The sequence below is a fragment of the Pempheris klunzingeri genome, chromosome 20, assembly GCF_042242105.1.
Source record: "Pempheris klunzingeri isolate RE-2024b chromosome 20, fPemKlu1.hap1, whole genome shotgun sequence".
NCBI classification, from domain to species: Eukaryota; Metazoa; Chordata; class Actinopteri; order Acropomatiformes; family Pempheridae; genus Pempheris; species Pempheris klunzingeri.
This window is the reverse complement of record NC_092031.1, coordinates 4,747,835-4,764,568: the sequence shown is the minus strand read 5'-3', so window position 1 is coordinate 4,764,568 and position 16,734 is coordinate 4,747,835. Positions and strand designations below refer to the sequence as shown.

Below are 16,734 nucleotides of genomic sequence, written 5' to 3'. Positions count from 1 at the left end.
ATATAATGTTGGAGAAAAGCAGACATGTGTTGCATCATTCTGATATGAAAGTCATGAAACTATTGCAAATATGAAAATGTTGCAGTCTGCTGCCAAAAAAACGCCTTTTATTATGTACAAAGGAGCAGCTAAGTCTATCTCATTAAACACTACTGGGGGTGTTTATTGGCTTAGCTGGCTGGCTGGGTTTCCCTTTGAGCAGCGGCAAGATATAGGCTTTATAGGTTATAGATTGGCTGCTGCAAGAGCGTGACACCTCCAACACACACATTTCATTTATACAAAGGTAGAAAGGAATAAACTTTAAAAGGACGCAAATAGATGTAGCTGAGAAAGAGCAGAAGTTGCAGTACAAAAGGACAAATTACCTTTCCGAGACTTGAAGCTTTGTTTTTTCTGGCCAGCTTTGGCATCACATCCGTGCCTCCTCTGCTGCTCCTCTGCTGCTGCTGCTGCTCCGGCACCGTCTCTCTGCTGCAGCGCTCCGTGCGACTCCTCAGTCCGGATCACCCGACCAGTCTGCGCGTTTCCAAATCCGTCCGAAAAAGCGTGAGCGGGTGACTCTGGAAATAACCGCACCGATCAAAGCGGCTGCGCTCTGTCCAAACGCAGGAGACGGTCACAGGAGCGACACCCATGGGTGTACGCGGCGCAGGCTCGGTCTGCAGCAGGTAGCAGCGCCCGGACTGACGGCTGCCTCTCGTCCGCCAAATGTGCCAAGTGTCGGGGCCGTTCACAGCCACGGTCACGCGTGTGCGGTGCAGGCAGAGCCAGTCGGTGCCCAGTGCCACGCAGCGCCGCAACATGGAGCGCTGACCTGCCTACCGCTGGGTCAAGCCCGTAAAGCCATCAAACAGGAGGCTTCCGGTGCTAACTTTCAAAATAAAAAACCTCAACAGTTGCAACCTTTGCAGCGCCTTGTGTCAAGCGCGCAAACCAACAACAACACGTGCAAAATACGCATGAATATCACGCAATTAATGTTTTAGAGTTATTAAGTTGTTGTTGTTTTTTTTATCATCACTGCCATGTTTCCGGTTTTAATTGCTTTTTTTCCGCAGCTGAAATCCCGGTTGAACAGACGGAGCACAGGAACAAACATCCAGTGGGGGTTGTCGGCAGGCTTAACGAATTATTTATGAGCAGAGAAGGCACTAATACCTAAATCATTCATAATTATTCAACAGAAACAAGGTCGATGCCAATCAGGCCTCAGCTCCTCTCCCCTGCAGCTCGTGGCATTTGACATTTGACATGATAGATGGAGAAGAGGTTGGCCAGTGTCAGACATTATCCTGACCTCTTCCTCATCAGTCAACAAAATTACAGGCCCATCAGCCAGAATTAGAATCAGGCATGCTGTACAGGGTGAAGGAACAGGACACAGGGCTTGATTGTGGCACACAAGTTAAATGGCCCTCAGCTGACCCAAATCTGTAAGGCATCAATTTAATGTATCACAATTAAGCCGATGCTCATTGTTTGTTGAGAGGGCCATTTAAAGGTAAAATGCCAAATGTAAATGTTTTGAGAACAATACATATTGATTGGTTGTTGTTGTTATAATGACTAGTGATCATAGTTTAAATGCTCTTTTTTTCTGTCCCCTCCACATTAGTGCTAACGCTTACTGATTAATAAGTGAATGATGATGTGCTCATCTGGCATTAGCTCTAATCTACTTATTCTTTTATCATATGATTAATTTGCAACCAGAAATTCAGATATGAACTTAAGAGCCTCCATAAAGTGACTCAAGGTCACTGTATCAGGTTTCTACACAGTACAGTATAGTATTATTTATCTGTTTGAATATTTAGGCCTACTTCTGAAGCACCTCTGATTTATACACCTTCACCTGCATCCTGTCAGCAAACTGCATAAAGATCTGTAGGTTTTATACAATGGCAGCAAAAAAAACAGTCAGCTAAATATTCTTTTTTTCCTGTTGTATACCTTGTAATATGTGTTTTTTTTTTTTTATCTCCAATGCTCACTTGTGATTTCATTAAGGTCAAGCTTTTCTCTGTTATATCTAAACATCTAAACTGTGCTTTGCTAGTGTGAACCCTCATTAACTAGCCTTAAAGGAAGGTTATAGTTATCACATTTTTCACTTGCCAGGATTAACACATGCCGACATCATACGTCTCCTGTAAGTGTAAGAGACGTAACCAAATATATCCTTCAGTTGGCAGACATACCAAACCTACCAGAGGACATATTTGTGCTTGAATACATTCCCTCTCTGCAAATGGTAATGAGAAATACCTGAGGGAGGCCCTGGAAACTGGCATTTGTGCAGGGTTCCTGTCGGTGTGAGTGTGATGGACGAGGTGGCCGCAGATAGCTGTGCGGTTCAGCCTCCGCAACCTCTGGAAACACACGTGCTTCCACTGGCATTGGGTCAAATTCTGCCAGAGCTTCCTCCGTCTCTCCTTGTACTTTTCCCTCCGCCTGAATATAAAGAATGAAAACAGTAAAGGTGAGTGTGCAGCCCAGTCTCCCTTTAACAGACTGCAAGGAGAGTTGAGATTAATGGGGCCTAACACAAGATTGCGGGAGATCAGCAGAGTCGTGGGGCGCCAGAGAAGCAAGAGAGTGACTCACTGAAGCCTGGCCCTGGATCTTCTGCTGCTCCGGCTCCCCTGGTACACCTTTATGTGTGATGGTAGTGGGCATCTCTTAAACTAGTCTTCAGATCTTATGCCAATGTCAGACACAACGATCACAGAGAAAATACTTTTTATCAGTTAAATGTGGTGATGAGGGAGCAGAGATCCAGACAGTCTGTGTTGTTTAGTGTTTTTAAATGTGAACAATAAAAGTAACCCACACTAGATCACATCACAGCCAGCTTGTAAAATGCCTCGCTAGACGATTGTTTAGTAATTCTTTAGATTACAGCCCACAACAAATTTACAATGTACATTTTTTGCATTAGCTGTACCAGTACAGTAAATACTAACACACACATGCATGTAAAAGGGAACAATATATGGAGCAATATAGCTACGACCTGTGGTTTTGGCATTATGTGTGTTCGGTTTTGTGTTGTAATTGAAATTGTTTGAAGTTGGTTTACTCTAATGACCCACAGCTCCTCCATAATGTTGATATTGTGCCATGACGCTCAATAAAGCTTTTCAGTGACTGTAGTGTTCATTGTTTATGACAGTTACACTTTAACAGGATAAAATCAATCATCCTCAACAACCTCCTCATCATCATAAAAAAGCTTTTTGCACTCTTACAACATTGAACAGCACCTTATGTAACCACTGTTATTTAAAAAAAAAATCTTTTTACATTTTTAATTAGAAAAAGACAGAAAAACACATGATCATAGCATAATGTCAATTAGGTGAACAGAAAATGAAAGGATGCTCCAAGTCTCATTGAACACACAGTAGCAACAGTCAGCATAGCAACAGTTGCTAAGGGGAGACAGGGAAGATCCCTAAAGAGCTGATTTGCTCGTTTAGTGAACCGTCTGTAAAAAGAGAAATTCACTCATGACTTTATTTGCCAGGATGACGACACTAAAAGAATATATTGTCCAAGAAAAAAATGTAAACCAAAGCTTGGCGAGCATGTTGTGTGGATCGCCATGGAAACGCACAAAAATACAGTGAGTGGTGTTTACAGCAGTCGGCTTCACAACATCCTGTATCTACCTTCATCTTTCACAGTGATCGGTCTAAAGAGAGACTCAACCGTGTCGTTTACTTAATCGAATTAATGTAACTCACTGAAAAAATGTCATTTTCTAACAATTTACTAACCAAATGCACAATTTAAAGCCGCCTCTTCAATGTGTCACGCTGTATTTGAATGGACCCAAAGATGATTTTCCAAAATAATACCCACATTTACTATTTTCTTTGCATTTATGCTGAAAACAAGGAGTTTCTACACAATTAAATGGTGTAACTGGATTCTTAAAAACATCTGAAAGTCACTTTGCCATTCTACTTTTCTTTAACTTTGCTGCGCTTGTCTTCTTTCTTTTTCCTTTTAATGTGTAACATGTTGATGCTGGTGGGGAAAAATTTGTTTCCTCCTATAATAACTTGTGGAGAACAAGTCTGAGGTTGTAACATTACACTGGTGTTGTGGCTTCAGAGTGCGGTAGCAGCCTGCCACACACGGTGAGTATACCTGACAGCGGATACAGGTGTTACACCACAGCAGTCTCGCTTTCTCTGGGATTATTTCACACCTGAGCCTACAAATGTTCTTCCACACTTGGTAGCTGCCATCTGTTCTGTTGTTACTATGACCCCAATAACTGTAAAATACGTAACTTTCTTCAGCAAAACTGAGAGAGGCAGGGTGCTGAAATCCTGATTGGTGTTGAATACGTTCAGGTTGCGATGGGAGTGACTATATTTGGATCAACAGGTATTGAAAGTTGCAAAATAGTAACACTATCTCATTATCTCTCATCAACCTGTCAGAATCAGGGTCAAAGGTGGGATAGCGCAAGCGAGAAAAGCCTCAAAGGTAACAGCTTAAACACAATAAGAGCTTACACCATGTGCATCATGAGCGATCACAGCAGCTGTGGAACACACCAACAGCATATTACAGTTTCATTTTAGCAGCATCCAACACTCTTCTTAAGTAATGCAGCTTTCCAAGACAGTCTTGCACTCCAAAACCTCTTTACTTGCAACCTGCAGTCGCCCCCCTGCAGCGCTGGGAAAACTGCTTCACAATAAAGGCTCTGAGTCCTGCCTTCAAGCAATCTCCAGTGAGACCCAGAGCATGGCTGCAGAGCTGCCAGTGACTTCAAAGATTTCCCGTAGAGAGGAGAGGCCCCCTGGCATCCAGATGTAAGTTTTCTACGATACATTTTGCTCTGCAGGTTATAGAAAGATGTAACTGGCCAGAATTCTCACTACCTGGTGTTTTTTTTGGAGCCATTTATTTGTTAGCCTCTATTCCGTTTCATAATATTAACTGTCATCTGATAGGTGTTATGGTTTTATTGCAAGCCAATATGTTTTCTTTTGGAGTATAGTTTTTTTTGTGTTGCCTTTTCCGAAGCAATAAAGTACACCCTGCACGGCATCACAGCAAGCACACGTCTGAGCATATGAAAGACAGAGTATCAGATGGATCTACCCATGGAGAATAATGCAAACAAGCCCAAAGTCAAGACATCCTGAAGCGCAAGAACAAGATGAAACGCCTTTTGAACATAATCATAGAGGAGATCATAGACGTTCCTCCAGTGCTGAGACTCTGGACAACATCCACCACCACTGTCCAACATCATGTTGTCCAGTAAATCTGAAGGGAAGGAGGGAGAAACTAACTTATTAGTCTTCTGGCAGGACATATAAGGAGAGAGTGATGCAATCACCTGTCGGAGGACAGCTTCTCAGACACGCACAGCCTCTCTAACAGCACTCATAGCCTACATGGTGTGTGGACTTCCACTTCACAGTTAAGTACATCAACAATTTCAAGTGTTAGCAGCGTTAGTCTCACTTCTCTCCTGGACAAAGTAAGGCAACCTCATGTTGTAACACTGCCGCCCACCTCTGACACCGTCAGCAGGGGCTTGGCCTCCTCACCCACGACTAGCTGTGTCAGCGGTAGTCCACTCTGGCCAACAGGGAGGAGAACGCTGGTCAGACAGGAACCAGTACCACTGACACTCTGCTGTCTTTGAATGAGACCTGGGGTTCAGGTGACTCTGAACGTCTACATCATTTGGATGTAGATGATATGATGCTGTTGGGTGATATGGAGGAGAGCACATTCAAGAGAGGAGCTACTGCTGAACAAAACACCTGATCTCTACAAGACAGCAACAAAGAGATTGTACGCAGACCCAAACAAAGGTAGAACAGATAGTTGATAGATTATTTTTGCTCATCTTCAGGATTGTGTTTACCCAGCTTGAGGCATGGCTTTTCATATAATACACTGAATAGTTATGACTTCCAGGCAACTCATCAGACATCATCCTGATTCAGATATGTGTGCATTATGGGGTATAAAATCTTGAAATTGAATTGCGTCTTCTCCCTCTCTCTGTAGGTTATTAGTTGAGTTACCTAACGAAGAGAAGGACGGCCACTGTCGGATCTGCCACAGTAGCTATAGGTCACCAGCCAACCCACTGCTTTCACCCTGCCTGTGTTCATCAAGTCTGCATATCATTCACCTCCACTGCCTGAAGAAATGGATCCAGACAAAAATCCAGTCATGGTAGTGGATAGTTAGTGGTAACAAGTTGAATTTGTGATTCTCTGACAGATCATCAAGGTGTAGGCAGTTACATACATCAGAAAAATATATCCCAAAGAAGCTGACTGCAGAAGATTAATGTATTTAGTATATCCAGTGATCACGGTTGACATGCTAAGACTTACTGCATTCACTTTTTTCAGGGTCATTACTCTGTGGTGCAAAGATGTGAACTTTGTTAGGGAGATCTAACGCTGGGCCTGGATACCTTTGACTTGGATGATTGTTACACAGGACAGCAGCAGGTATCACAACATGCAAACCGAGACGGATCCGTCAAAAACCCGTTGCTCGACTTTATGACGGCACTCTTGTCTTGCTCCCACCTGGTTTAAATCGACTGACTGAACTGTATCACCTCCTAGAAGCGGCTGTTGAGTTGCGAGAGTGGACCAACAGGTTGCTGCTCTCCAGAGCTTTGGGGCCAGTACTACGTACACCTTCCTGCCCAGACCTCAGGGTAGATATACATTCTTGATGCATTGTTTTCACTTATTCATTTGACATACTATTGCACAGAATGCATGCTGCAGTCACATGGTATGTACTGTGGAGCCACCAGGACTGTTGGTGAATGATACCCACTATAAATAGATTGATAATCATCAGCAAGTGCTTGGGGAATATGCGAAGGTCGTTGCCTTTAACTACAAAGTGAATGATTACCTAGATAAATGAGCACATCAGGACACAGACCAGATGAACGCCTGATTGATATGATTAAAATTATGATTTTGACAAAATCTGACGTATTTATTTATTTGTACAAATTTGGAAACGGCACCAAATTAAAACATTTCTAAAATATTCTAGGATAAACTAAAGGACACTATATCTTTGTATTGAAATACACCATAATGCATCTAATTCCAGTGAGTGGCTAAATGTAGCACAGGGAATGTAAAAGCAGTGGAGATACATATAGTATATTTAGTTAGCATTTAGTACAATATTTATTAGATTTTGAGGAGTATCAGGTGAGCATTGTTATAATAATGCTGTGAGAGATTTAGACAACAATGAATACTGACAAGTTAACATTTTAAGTGAATTTCACGATTGTTACATCAATATTAATTTTGTTTTAAAGAATGTATAATTGAAATGATCTAGACACGCATCTGTCACTAACAAGCAGATAGTTATTTTAAGTTTGTAACCACCGTGGTCTGCACCAACATGTACAACTAGAAAACAAGCTTAAGCGTGAACAGAGAGCGTTTAAAGAGGTATTCAGTGAAAGAGTGCTATCAAGACTCAAGCTGATGTTACGAGGAATCTGGTTCTAACAATGTGCATCAGTGTCACATGAGAGAAATCACTGATGCTCTTCTTTGAGATTCCCGTGATGTGGCTCAGCTCTCCCACTACCTGCAATACATTAAAAGGAAGCCTCCATCAACACAAACTGCTTGTATTGAATAGAGCTGCAGCGATTAGTCGGCTAATCAATTCGTTGATTGGTTTACTTTTCAAGCAGAAATCTGAGTTCCACCTCCTTCAATGTGAGGATTTGCTGTTTTTCTCTGTTTTATATCAATGTGAATGTAATATCTTTGGGTTTTGGACTGTTAAACAAACAAGACCTCACCTTGAGCTCTGGGAAACTGAGATAGACATTTTACACATCTAAAGAAATAAATACATAATCAATAATTAAAATAATTGCTTGTTGCAGCAGACTTGATATGGCTACAGATCATGTCCACACTTAGAGATAAGAAATGATATTTGTTGTTTTTAAGTGTTTCACCTGTTTCCATTTCTTGACATAGAGGATGAATGTAGCCACGGCGATGACGCCAACACCAAGAAGCATGCAGTCTTCAGTCACGGTCACAAACCTCTGTCTGTTCAGAAAGGGTTCATTCAGAATTTAAGTAGCTCTAATCGATATCTTTATATAAACAATGGATCAACACAAACTCTCTGCTGACAAGTTCACCATATCGACTGAAAAGGTTTCAGTGTTGTTTAAAGCTTGTTTATATATACTATAGGCAGAAACTGTCCAAAACACAAATTCAGGTGTTTATTTTACTACACTTTGTCCATTTGTGTCTGCGCATTTCTTTTTAAATTCATATGTTTTTTCAAAATTAGTTTTTTTTCTTCACACCATGAGCCAGAAAAACTTCAGTAACACAAGTAATACAACTTTCTAATTTTCTTCCTAACCAAATTCTGAAAGTTTTCACAGAGGGGTTTGTTCATATATCATTCAGAACCAGATTTATATAACATTTTATTCCCAAAAACATGGCGAAAATTACTTTCTTATGACTGACAGTATTCTCTGATTTATGGAGTGATAAAAAAGACATTCAAAATTTCCTCTGTAAAAAAAATGAAATTAGAGTTTTGAACCTTGCTTTATCCATTCTTCATTTGTCTGTTCTGGTATGCAAATTAGCATATTTTGAATTAGATTACGCCTAATTTGCATTTTCAAGCATAACGTTTCAGAAAACTTGTATTAAAAAAAAGTCGTAATATAACTGAAGTTTCATGGTGATATCTATTAATTAACTCTTTTTTACCCTATTCACCTGTAGTGAGAAATGTAATACCTCTGTTCTGTGGATGGGCTGACGCACTGAGTGGTCGTCACTAACAGGGAGTTGTAGATGGCAGTCCTCTGGAGGCTGATGAACTGGAGGACATGGTGACACATGTGATACAGGCGCTCCACAGGGATGGATGGCTCATTGTGTCCTGTAAAAGTTTAGTCCCCTTGTTCAATGGATACGAACATTTACTTTTAATTTTGTAAATTTTTTGTTGCATCCTAATACTTCACATAAAGCAAGTTTGTTTGTATAATACATTTCAACAACCAGTCAACTCAAAGTGCTTTAAATAAAACATTAAAAGCATTGTGACAAAGTGCAGAAGAAGCACTTTATAACAGAACATTTAAAGGCAATAAAACAGCAGAGACAACAGAAAGTAAAAACAAGCTAAAATACAATAAGGCTGGTATAAAACAACAAGAATAAAAGTTACAGTGCAGTGCAGGAAATGAATGTATTATTTGATTTAATAAAAAGCAGCAGTCTTCGGCCTTGATTTAAGAGCCGAAAGTCGCAGCAGACCTGCGGTTTTCTGAGAGTTTGTTCTAGATATGTGGTGCATAAAAACTGAACGCTACCTCTCCATGTTTGGTTTCGACTGTGAGGACAGAAAGCAGACCTGCCCCAGACGATCAGAGAGTCTGGATGGTTCATAGCAAAGCAGCAGATCAGAAATATGTTTTGGCCCTAAACCATTCAGTGCTTTATAAACCAAGGGTAGTATTATGAAATTCTTTGACAGAGAGGGAGCCAGTGCAAAGATCTGAGACCTGGAGTAATGTGGGCCTGCTTTCTTGGTCTTAATAAGCTTAAGACTATACGATACGTTGTGAAGTGTTTAAATATGAGATCTTACCAAGCACCTCCAGAAGGATTTCCACATATGTGAGAGGGTTCGGGGCATTTAGTCTGAATTCAAGCCCCTTTAAGACCATCAGCTCTGATTCCAGGATAATCTGCTTGGAAACACTGTGGCCCATTGAATGCAGAAACCGTACAGCAGTGTTGTTGTCTATTATCTGTGAAATGTTTGAAAAAATAAGAGACTGTTCTATTTTTAACTACAGGCTGTTTAAGGTCATCAGCTGCAGGCTCTGCAGAACTTACATGGCTGTGCAAAGACAGTTTGCTTGCAAGTTGCACACAGGAGAAGATGATGAGTGGGAATTTCTCCTTGAGCTTGTCAAGTATAGCATCCTCGTGACTTCTTTGTGAATTGGCAGCAGCACCTTGAGGTGTGGGTGTGGTCAGCAAATCTGTGAGGTGCTTCACCATGAACCTGGGGTGGATAATCATTCACACAAAGGCTTCGCTGAATCAATATCATACTGGGTGTGGCAGGGGAAAACAAACACACTGCTCATTCTTACCTTTGAAGTAATTCAATAGCATGGTATCCAGCCAGTGGATCAAGTCGCAGTTCTTTGGTTATCAGGAGGATGTATTCTAAGAAACACCACAGAGGGATGCAGGGCGTTGGCAAAAACAGAGAACAAAACAGAAAAACCTTTTCTTGAGAGGAAGCAGGAGCTGAGCATGTTGGGACAGAGTTGATAAACGATAATCAGAGCACACGAAATACATTTGCAGAAGGCGAGAACTACAATGGAGGCAGCGAATGTGTTTGTGGAGTCCTGTGTTATAGTGAAGGTAGAGATCTCATGTATTTCTGTGGAACGGGATCAATAAAATGAAGCATGACTCATTACTCTTCGTATACGAGTTCTCAGCAGTGATGCTAATTGAATATATTGGAAATGAAAAACTATAAATATGGCATCATCTATCTAGATACAAATCTACCTCTAGGCGGGGAGATACAGTAATGCATAGATGGTCTGGGAAACACAGGAAAGGACGATTCTTCAAGTTCTTAAGTCTGATTCTCTTTTCTTTATGTTTATTTATTTATTTATTTAATTATTTATCTGGCGTGAAAACAGCTGAGAGTCATGCAAGTAACGCTGAATCACAACCATGCTGGGTTTTCGACACCACCCACCAGCCAAAGCTGGCAGAGCTGCATCGTGACTGGTCGTTTTTTCGATTGACCAGTCAGTGAGGAATGAACCTAAAGCGTTTATTAGGACGCTCCTTTCATTCTGTGAGAGTTGCTTTAGTAAGCTAGCACTGACACTGAGAGAGAGAGATGTTTTAGAAACTTCTAACAGAGATATCATACCCCATTAATTTATTTAAATGAGTTGTATTTTTGCTGTTATGTGAACAACAAGGAAGCATATGGGTGTTCATTACAAGTCATTAACACTGCTTTCCATCTGCTCCTCCTCACTGGCAGGGTGCTGTCTGCTGAGGTGCCGGCAGCTGGGAGCCTCCGCTACCTGCAGGAGTTTGTATTGAGAGTTGGCCTCCATAATAACAGGGCTCACCGTCCCAGGTGTATGAAAGACTTCAGAGAGATGACAGGGTACAGTGAGCCTCACTGGGCCATTCAGAGAAACAGCCCTGTGCAGCTTCAGTCAATCCCACCTGGCACCTGCTGACAAAATTATTAAAGCTACTGCAGAATGAGCGTCTGGAGTAATCACAGCATGAGAACACACACACTGTGCTGCAACTCCACAAGAAAAAAAGCCTAATTTTACACGATAATTGTTTAAAACTGATGAAAAAGGTTTCCACACTCTTACATCTAGGCAGTAAATCACTTTAATAGCCAAGAGATCCAGACTAGTCTACATCCAGTCCAGACAGGCAGGTAAAAATAACCAACCCCATTCATATCATTGGCTGCATGCAAAACACCTGTGTGCACCCGATTCCTTCTGGGAGTTGTAGTTTTTGAGAACTAAATGTGGAAACTGCAGCATACAAATGGGAGCCATGTTTGCAATAAATTACAAAAACAGTGGGACATAGTTAGCACAGGAGAAAACTAATAACAGGAGGCTTCTTTGGCAGACAGCAGACAGTAACTGTTTTTTTTTGGCGTCCTGTGCTTTTAAAACAGAAAACAAACATCATAACTCACCCAGTACCCTTTTGTCTTTGAAGCTCCCGCAACATTTTGACAAACTCTTGAGGTTGTCTTTGTTTCTTTGGTTGAGGTTAATGAGGAAATCTGTGAGCAGGTCAAAGGAGGCTTCCCGAAACTTGAAACTTAGCGCCAAACTTGGATTTGGAGAACTAAAGTATAGTTTCGCCATTTTACACCGACTAACGGACGACGTTTATTAGCACAGACGTTACAATTGCAAACAAAAACGTCGATGATTAAAAGTTCGCTTTTGTAAAATGAATAAATTATAAGACAAAAGTCGTACTAGAAGCTTGTTTTCCGCAAGGTGGCGATGTTTTCTTGCTTTCACTGAAAGTCCAGATCCGCCGACTCTTAGTAGGAACCATTCAGTCTAGGAACCTTTGTTGCCGCGGGGGCTCATTTGGCTGTTGCACATAGCTGTTTCTGTCGCACCGTGCTCAGCGCAGATCTCACAGCACACTGACCGTCCGCACAAGGCGCAAAATAGACGCTTCCAACTTTGAAACTCGGCTGTGTGCATAACAACCTTCCTCACCGACCGCAGACATGGCTGACAAGACTCCGGGACAGGAGTCCAGCGCTCCTTTTGCAACCAGGATAGACCCGAATAAAGCGGATCTCACCCCAGAACAGATCCACTTTATGCGCCAGGTTGAGCTCCAGCAGTGGAAGAAGAGGACACAGAAGCTGCGGACACGAAATATTGTGACGGGACTCGCCATCGGAGCACTCGTGCTGGGAATCTGTATCCTTGTCAACACAAGGTGAACTATGTAACGTTAGCTTAGCATGCTAAAGAGACGCCGTGTTAGATAACCCACAATGAAGCTAGTTTATCTCCGCTCGCTGCTTTATTATTTACTCTACATTTATTTGAATGGCTGGTAGCTAAAATGTCCTTTTTATGTACATGCTATGCTTGCTAGCATGACCAGCGCTGTAGCTGAAGGTTCCAGGTAGAGCTACCTGTAAAGGTGGTTTCCGTAGGTGACTCATTATTAATTAGCGTTAGACTTTATTCACTCTACACTTTAAATCGACTGAATTTAAAGTTAATTGTAGCAAGAGAAGAGAAGGTGAGTCAGTCTACCTGATGCCCTCTTGCAGTTTCCTTAAGCTGTCCCATTCATTGCCCATTTTTGTTTTTTCTTTCCAGTTAAATATCAAAAGACACACCTGGAGTCATGGTCCTATAGATTAAAGGTTAGACATGATAAAAAAAAAATAAAAGCTTGCATATCTGGTCCCTCTTATAAGATGCCACTGCAAGTCATAATTACATGCTGCAAAGTCAGTTTTAACTTCCAGCTCATGACTCATTTACATTCACACCAGTTATCCTAATAAGGGTCGACTAAGAATACTAGAAAGACTTCACAGTCTAATGCAATTATAACTCAACTGTTCTACAGTTTCCAAAATAACTGTAGAGATTAATTAACATCTCCTTAAACGAGTTTTAACAAAACTAAACGATATCATTCATGAAATTAGGAGTTTTTGTAGAAATTAGGTTGGAGTACCCTTTAAACTGGCAACCAAGTGTTGAGTAATCCAGTAATGAATAAAGACGACTTTAAGGTGTTCACACAGACGGCTCAATGCTTTCTGGTTTAGATGCACCTGTTCGTCTTCTTGCTGTCACATATTTGCCTTGACCACTCGCTCCCCTGCCAGACGGCTACACGTTTTTTTCAGTCTCCCAGGAGCGGATCATGGATGAAATAGATGACGAGGCCAAGCGTGCAAGATTGCAGGGACCAAAGACTGGTGCCAACTGAGACGTGCAGCTTGAGGATGGACTGTGTTTGTCCTGCACTTAACTGAGAAGGGATGTCCGTCGACACCGATGCCACTGATTTAAATTCCATGGCTTGATGCTGATTTTCATGTTGAGACAGCCCTGGACTTTATTTTGTCTCAATTGTGCAAGGAAGTCGTTTGGCTCTGCTGCCGACTTGTAACTAGATGTGTCTTGATTTTGATGAAGTTTGCCTGTCAGTGGGGCATCACTAATCCGCTGACCATAACACGACCTTAATTCCTACCTAGAGGATCCAGACTGTAGAGCAAATACAACCTTTACCTGACAAATTCCCAGCTCTGATCATGTGATGTGCGTATAAAATGAGAATATATAAAATATAAATTTCAGTCGGCTAATTATCTCTACAGTGGCCTTTAACAGAGGAGAATACCAGTGATACTGCTGAGATGACACATGGAAAACCTGTTGAAACAGATTATTTATATCGATAAAGTGTGATTTGTAAAATAAAAATGTAATGCATCTTGTTTTTAACACATTCATGTCTGTGTGTGACACTGGGTGAAGCAGTAAAGATGACAAAAGAGTCGTGGTATTTACAGTTGCATTTTATTTTTGTCAAAATTTGATATATGGAGTCTGATCTAGCCACCAAATCTTGAGAGTAAAAATATAAAATAAGACATTGTAAGGGAAAGGCACAGATTCAGCATGGCAGGACAGCAGCAGCTTCAGAAAGCAATACAATTATATATTTACATTCAAAATTTAGAAATATATTAGGAACTTTGGAAAATCTTATAGGAGTTCCACCGCCAGAAAATTCAGTGTGTGGTGTGAATATTTTATAAGGCAACAGCTACACATTCACAGCTTGGACTGATTTCTCTATATCCCACAACGCACTAATTATTTAAAACTGTGAGAGGGTAGATCATCACTACTGTGATCCAATATGAAATATTATGATCAAACATAACCTGGAGAATATGTTCTACCTCCCTTATGGAAAAATAACAGGAAACATATCAGTTATTCCTCGAGTGAACACAGTTTTATCCACAAATGTTGTGTTAAATGAATGAGAACTAGAGTCGGATTTACTAAAGTGCACAAGGTGCTTGATCTAAGGAACAAGCGACAAATATGACTTTTGCTTCAGCAAGAATTAAGGTGTAGTTTATGCATAACTTGTAAACATGATCTAGAAATGCACTCTACTATATACACATGTACAATCAACAGGAAAGCCAGTAGTCTAAAACCTTCTTTCACAACTAATCAATGCAAAGAAATCATTTTTTATTATTCACCAGCTATAGTATTTGAAGTATTTGAAAATTGATGTGTGATGTTGTCTAAGACTTCTGCATCATTTAACCAAATCTCTTCCCATTTAAGTTTGAAAAACGGATTTTCTTTCTGCTGAAGCAAGCCAACATTTATAACCTTTGTACAACTTCTTTTCTTTTTGAAGCGTTAACATCTTTATACATGTGTTAATAGAAACAATATCTCTGTATTGTACTGTTGTACGTCTCCAAAAATCATTTGGACTACCTCTAAAAATGTCAAACCTCCCCAAGTGGAGTCAAGAGAATGTAGGTCATCCTATCATGAAACCAAGGAAGTACTACAACAAAATGTACTCATAATACATACTTGAATAAATCAAACTGTACAATGCATCTAGACTGCGCTCGTCAGCCCGTGGAAGGCAATAATCAGAGTGTATTCACTGTGCAGTCAGCAGGTGCTGAGACATCATTAACAAACTACAGCAAATAACTTGCAAGATCATTTAAAATGTTGTCATTTGTGTATGACGACCGTCGGTAAAAGTGTCAGCGCCTCGCTGCGGTTCACATTACTGTGCTCAGACTGGCTCAGGCAGTGAATCAGACAGGCTGGGAAAACGGCAGCTATCGTCGTTTTGGGTCGAAGTCATAGTAAAATACCACCACTGCTCAACAGGCCACAACAAGAGTACAGCTGCAGCCTGAACTTCACCGTTGCTCTGAACCATTGGGTTTATTTACAAGAGAGTAAAAATTAACTCGTCATTTTGAACATGAACCAGATTGGTAGGTATTCTGTGCTTCAGCTGCAACAAATTCACCAGATCTGACTGACGGCTGAAAACTGGATGTTACAGTTCCTGTGTAAATCCAGCTTTACTGTTTTGTGTGTACGTTGAGGTAAGTGACCACTGGCAGAAGAGAGCTGTTTGCTGATCAGTGTGCCGGTGCCGATCAGTGCCAAAGCGATCCCTCTACAGGACGGGAATGACCACTGCAGTCACACTTCAAGATGAGGTAGTCCAGATATACAGCGTGTTTGGCTGAGTGTTTCTTACTAGGAGAAGAAAAAAAAATACATCAAGTGAGAACAAAGCCATTTTGTTGAGTTTGACGAGGAGAATAACAGTAACGTAAAGTTTGTTAATGCAGTGCACTGTGCTCACCATTCTACTTATGTCAGTGGCAAAGGTGACGCCTTTGCTAGGTTTATCCTGGGAGCTGCTGCTGCTGCCACCAAGGGAGTTTCTCCTAATGATACCTGGGAAACAAAGCGCAGTCAAACGTAAGGTTATCAAATATTTACCTTGTAATAGCTGATGATTCCTTAATCAGACAGAAATATGGATATCCTTGCTTACCTTGGAGTGGCACCATGTCCAACCGCTGCAGGCTGTTCCTGCGGGACGAGGGGAAGGTGCCCCCTTTGGACAGGCGGCGCTGTCGACTGGAAAGCATAGCAGCAGGAGAGACGATGCCAGGAGGGGGAACCTTCCCCATCTTCTCATACAACTCCTCAATCTCCCTCTTCTGGGCGGCCTGCAGGGCCTGCACCTCCGTCAGATGTCTGATGAGGGATAAACAGTAGCAAATGTGAGTGGTTAAAGGCTTCCTTTTGTTGCTTGGAAAAGTCTATGAAACAGCACTGCTGTTGTTTACGAAAGTCCTTGGAGGCTCATGGATCAGAGGAAATGAAGGCCTCCAAAGTTTGTAACAGATGGTTAAACTTAGGAAAACTTCTCACTCTAGTGCTGAAACAGTTCTTTTGATTAATAAATTAGGAATTTAGAGAAAATTATTCTACCAGAATACTGATGATTGTGTTATTGT

At 41.2% G+C, this 16,734-nt stretch overlaps 5 protein-coding genes across 7 annotated transcripts in view; 1 reads left to right on the top strand and 4 right to left on the bottom strand.

The window, feature by feature from the left end:
• The window catches only part of tanc2b (tetratricopeptide repeat, ankyrin repeat and coiled-coil containing 2b), a 129,148-nt gene extending 128,555 nt beyond the window's left edge, over positions 1-593 (bottom strand). The window contains exon 1 of the mRNA XM_070851299.1: positions 369-593. The gene's annotated coding sequence lies outside the window, so the exon portion shown is untranslated. The remainder of the gene's footprint in view (positions 1-368) is intronic.
• Positions 1-16,734, bottom strand: part of mfsd13a (major facilitator superfamily domain containing 13A) — a 162,694-nt gene that overhangs the window by 63,679 nt on the left and 82,281 nt on the right. The gene's annotated exons all lie outside the window — the stretch shown is intronic.
• cntd1 (cyclin N-terminal domain containing 1) lies at positions 7,522-12,004 on the bottom strand. Its single transcript, XM_070852236.1, has 7 exons — positions 11,830-12,004; positions 10,208-10,283; positions 9,945-10,116; positions 9,694-9,856; positions 8,835-8,979; positions 8,018-8,114; positions 7,522-7,635 (listed from the first exon to the last, which is right to left on the bottom strand). The coding sequence occupies exons 1-7, from the start codon at positions 12,002-12,004 to the stop codon at positions 7,522-7,524; spliced, it is 942 nt and encodes a 313-aa protein (XP_070708337.1).
• Positions 12,334-14,140, top strand: coa3a (cytochrome C oxidase assembly factor 3a). Its single transcript, XM_070851304.1, has 2 exons — positions 12,334-12,583; positions 13,516-14,140. Exons 1-2 carry the CDS (start codon positions 12,385-12,387, stop codon positions 13,617-13,619), a joined length of 303 nt encoding a protein of 100 aa, XP_070707405.1. The 5' UTR covers positions 12,334-12,384; the 3' UTR covers positions 13,620-14,140.
• wnk4a (WNK lysine deficient protein kinase 4a) overlaps positions 14,197-16,734 on the bottom strand; it is a 42,455-nt gene continuing 39,917 nt past the window's right edge. For both annotated transcript variants that reach the window (XM_070851302.1, XM_070851303.1), the window contains 3 exons: positions 16,266-16,471; positions 16,071-16,165; positions 14,197-15,961 (listed from right to left, as the gene is read on the bottom strand). In XM_070851302.1, coding sequence (XP_070707403.1) covers positions 15,959-15,961; positions 16,071-16,165; positions 16,266-16,471 — 304 coding nt within the window. In that variant the 3' untranslated portion in view covers positions 14,197-15,958. The remainder of the gene's footprint in view (positions 15,962-16,070; positions 16,166-16,265; positions 16,472-16,734) is intronic.

Excerpts from the sequence above, each read along its gene's own strand:
- coa3a (XM_070851304.1), top strand. The coding sequence starts at position 12,385 with ATGGCTGACAAGACTCCGGGACAGGAGTCCAGCGCTCCTTTTGCAACC. Across the intron at positions 12,584-13,515 it reads AGCACTCGTGCTGGGAATCT|ACGGCTACACGTTTTTTTCA; the intron begins GTATCCTTGTCA and ends CTCCCCTGCCAG.
- cntd1 (XM_070852236.1), bottom strand. The coding sequence starts at position 12,004 with ATGGCGAAACTATACTTTAGTTCTCCAAATCCAAGTTTGGCGCTAAGT. Across the intron at positions 10,284-11,829 it reads CAAAGACAAAAGGGTACTGG|AATACATCCTCCTGATAACC; the intron begins GTGAGTTATGAT and ends GGTGTTTCTTAG. Across the intron at positions 8,980-9,693 it reads AATCCTTCTGGAGGTGCTTG|GACACAATGAGCCATCCATC; the intron begins GTAAGATCTCAT and ends AAACTTTTACAG.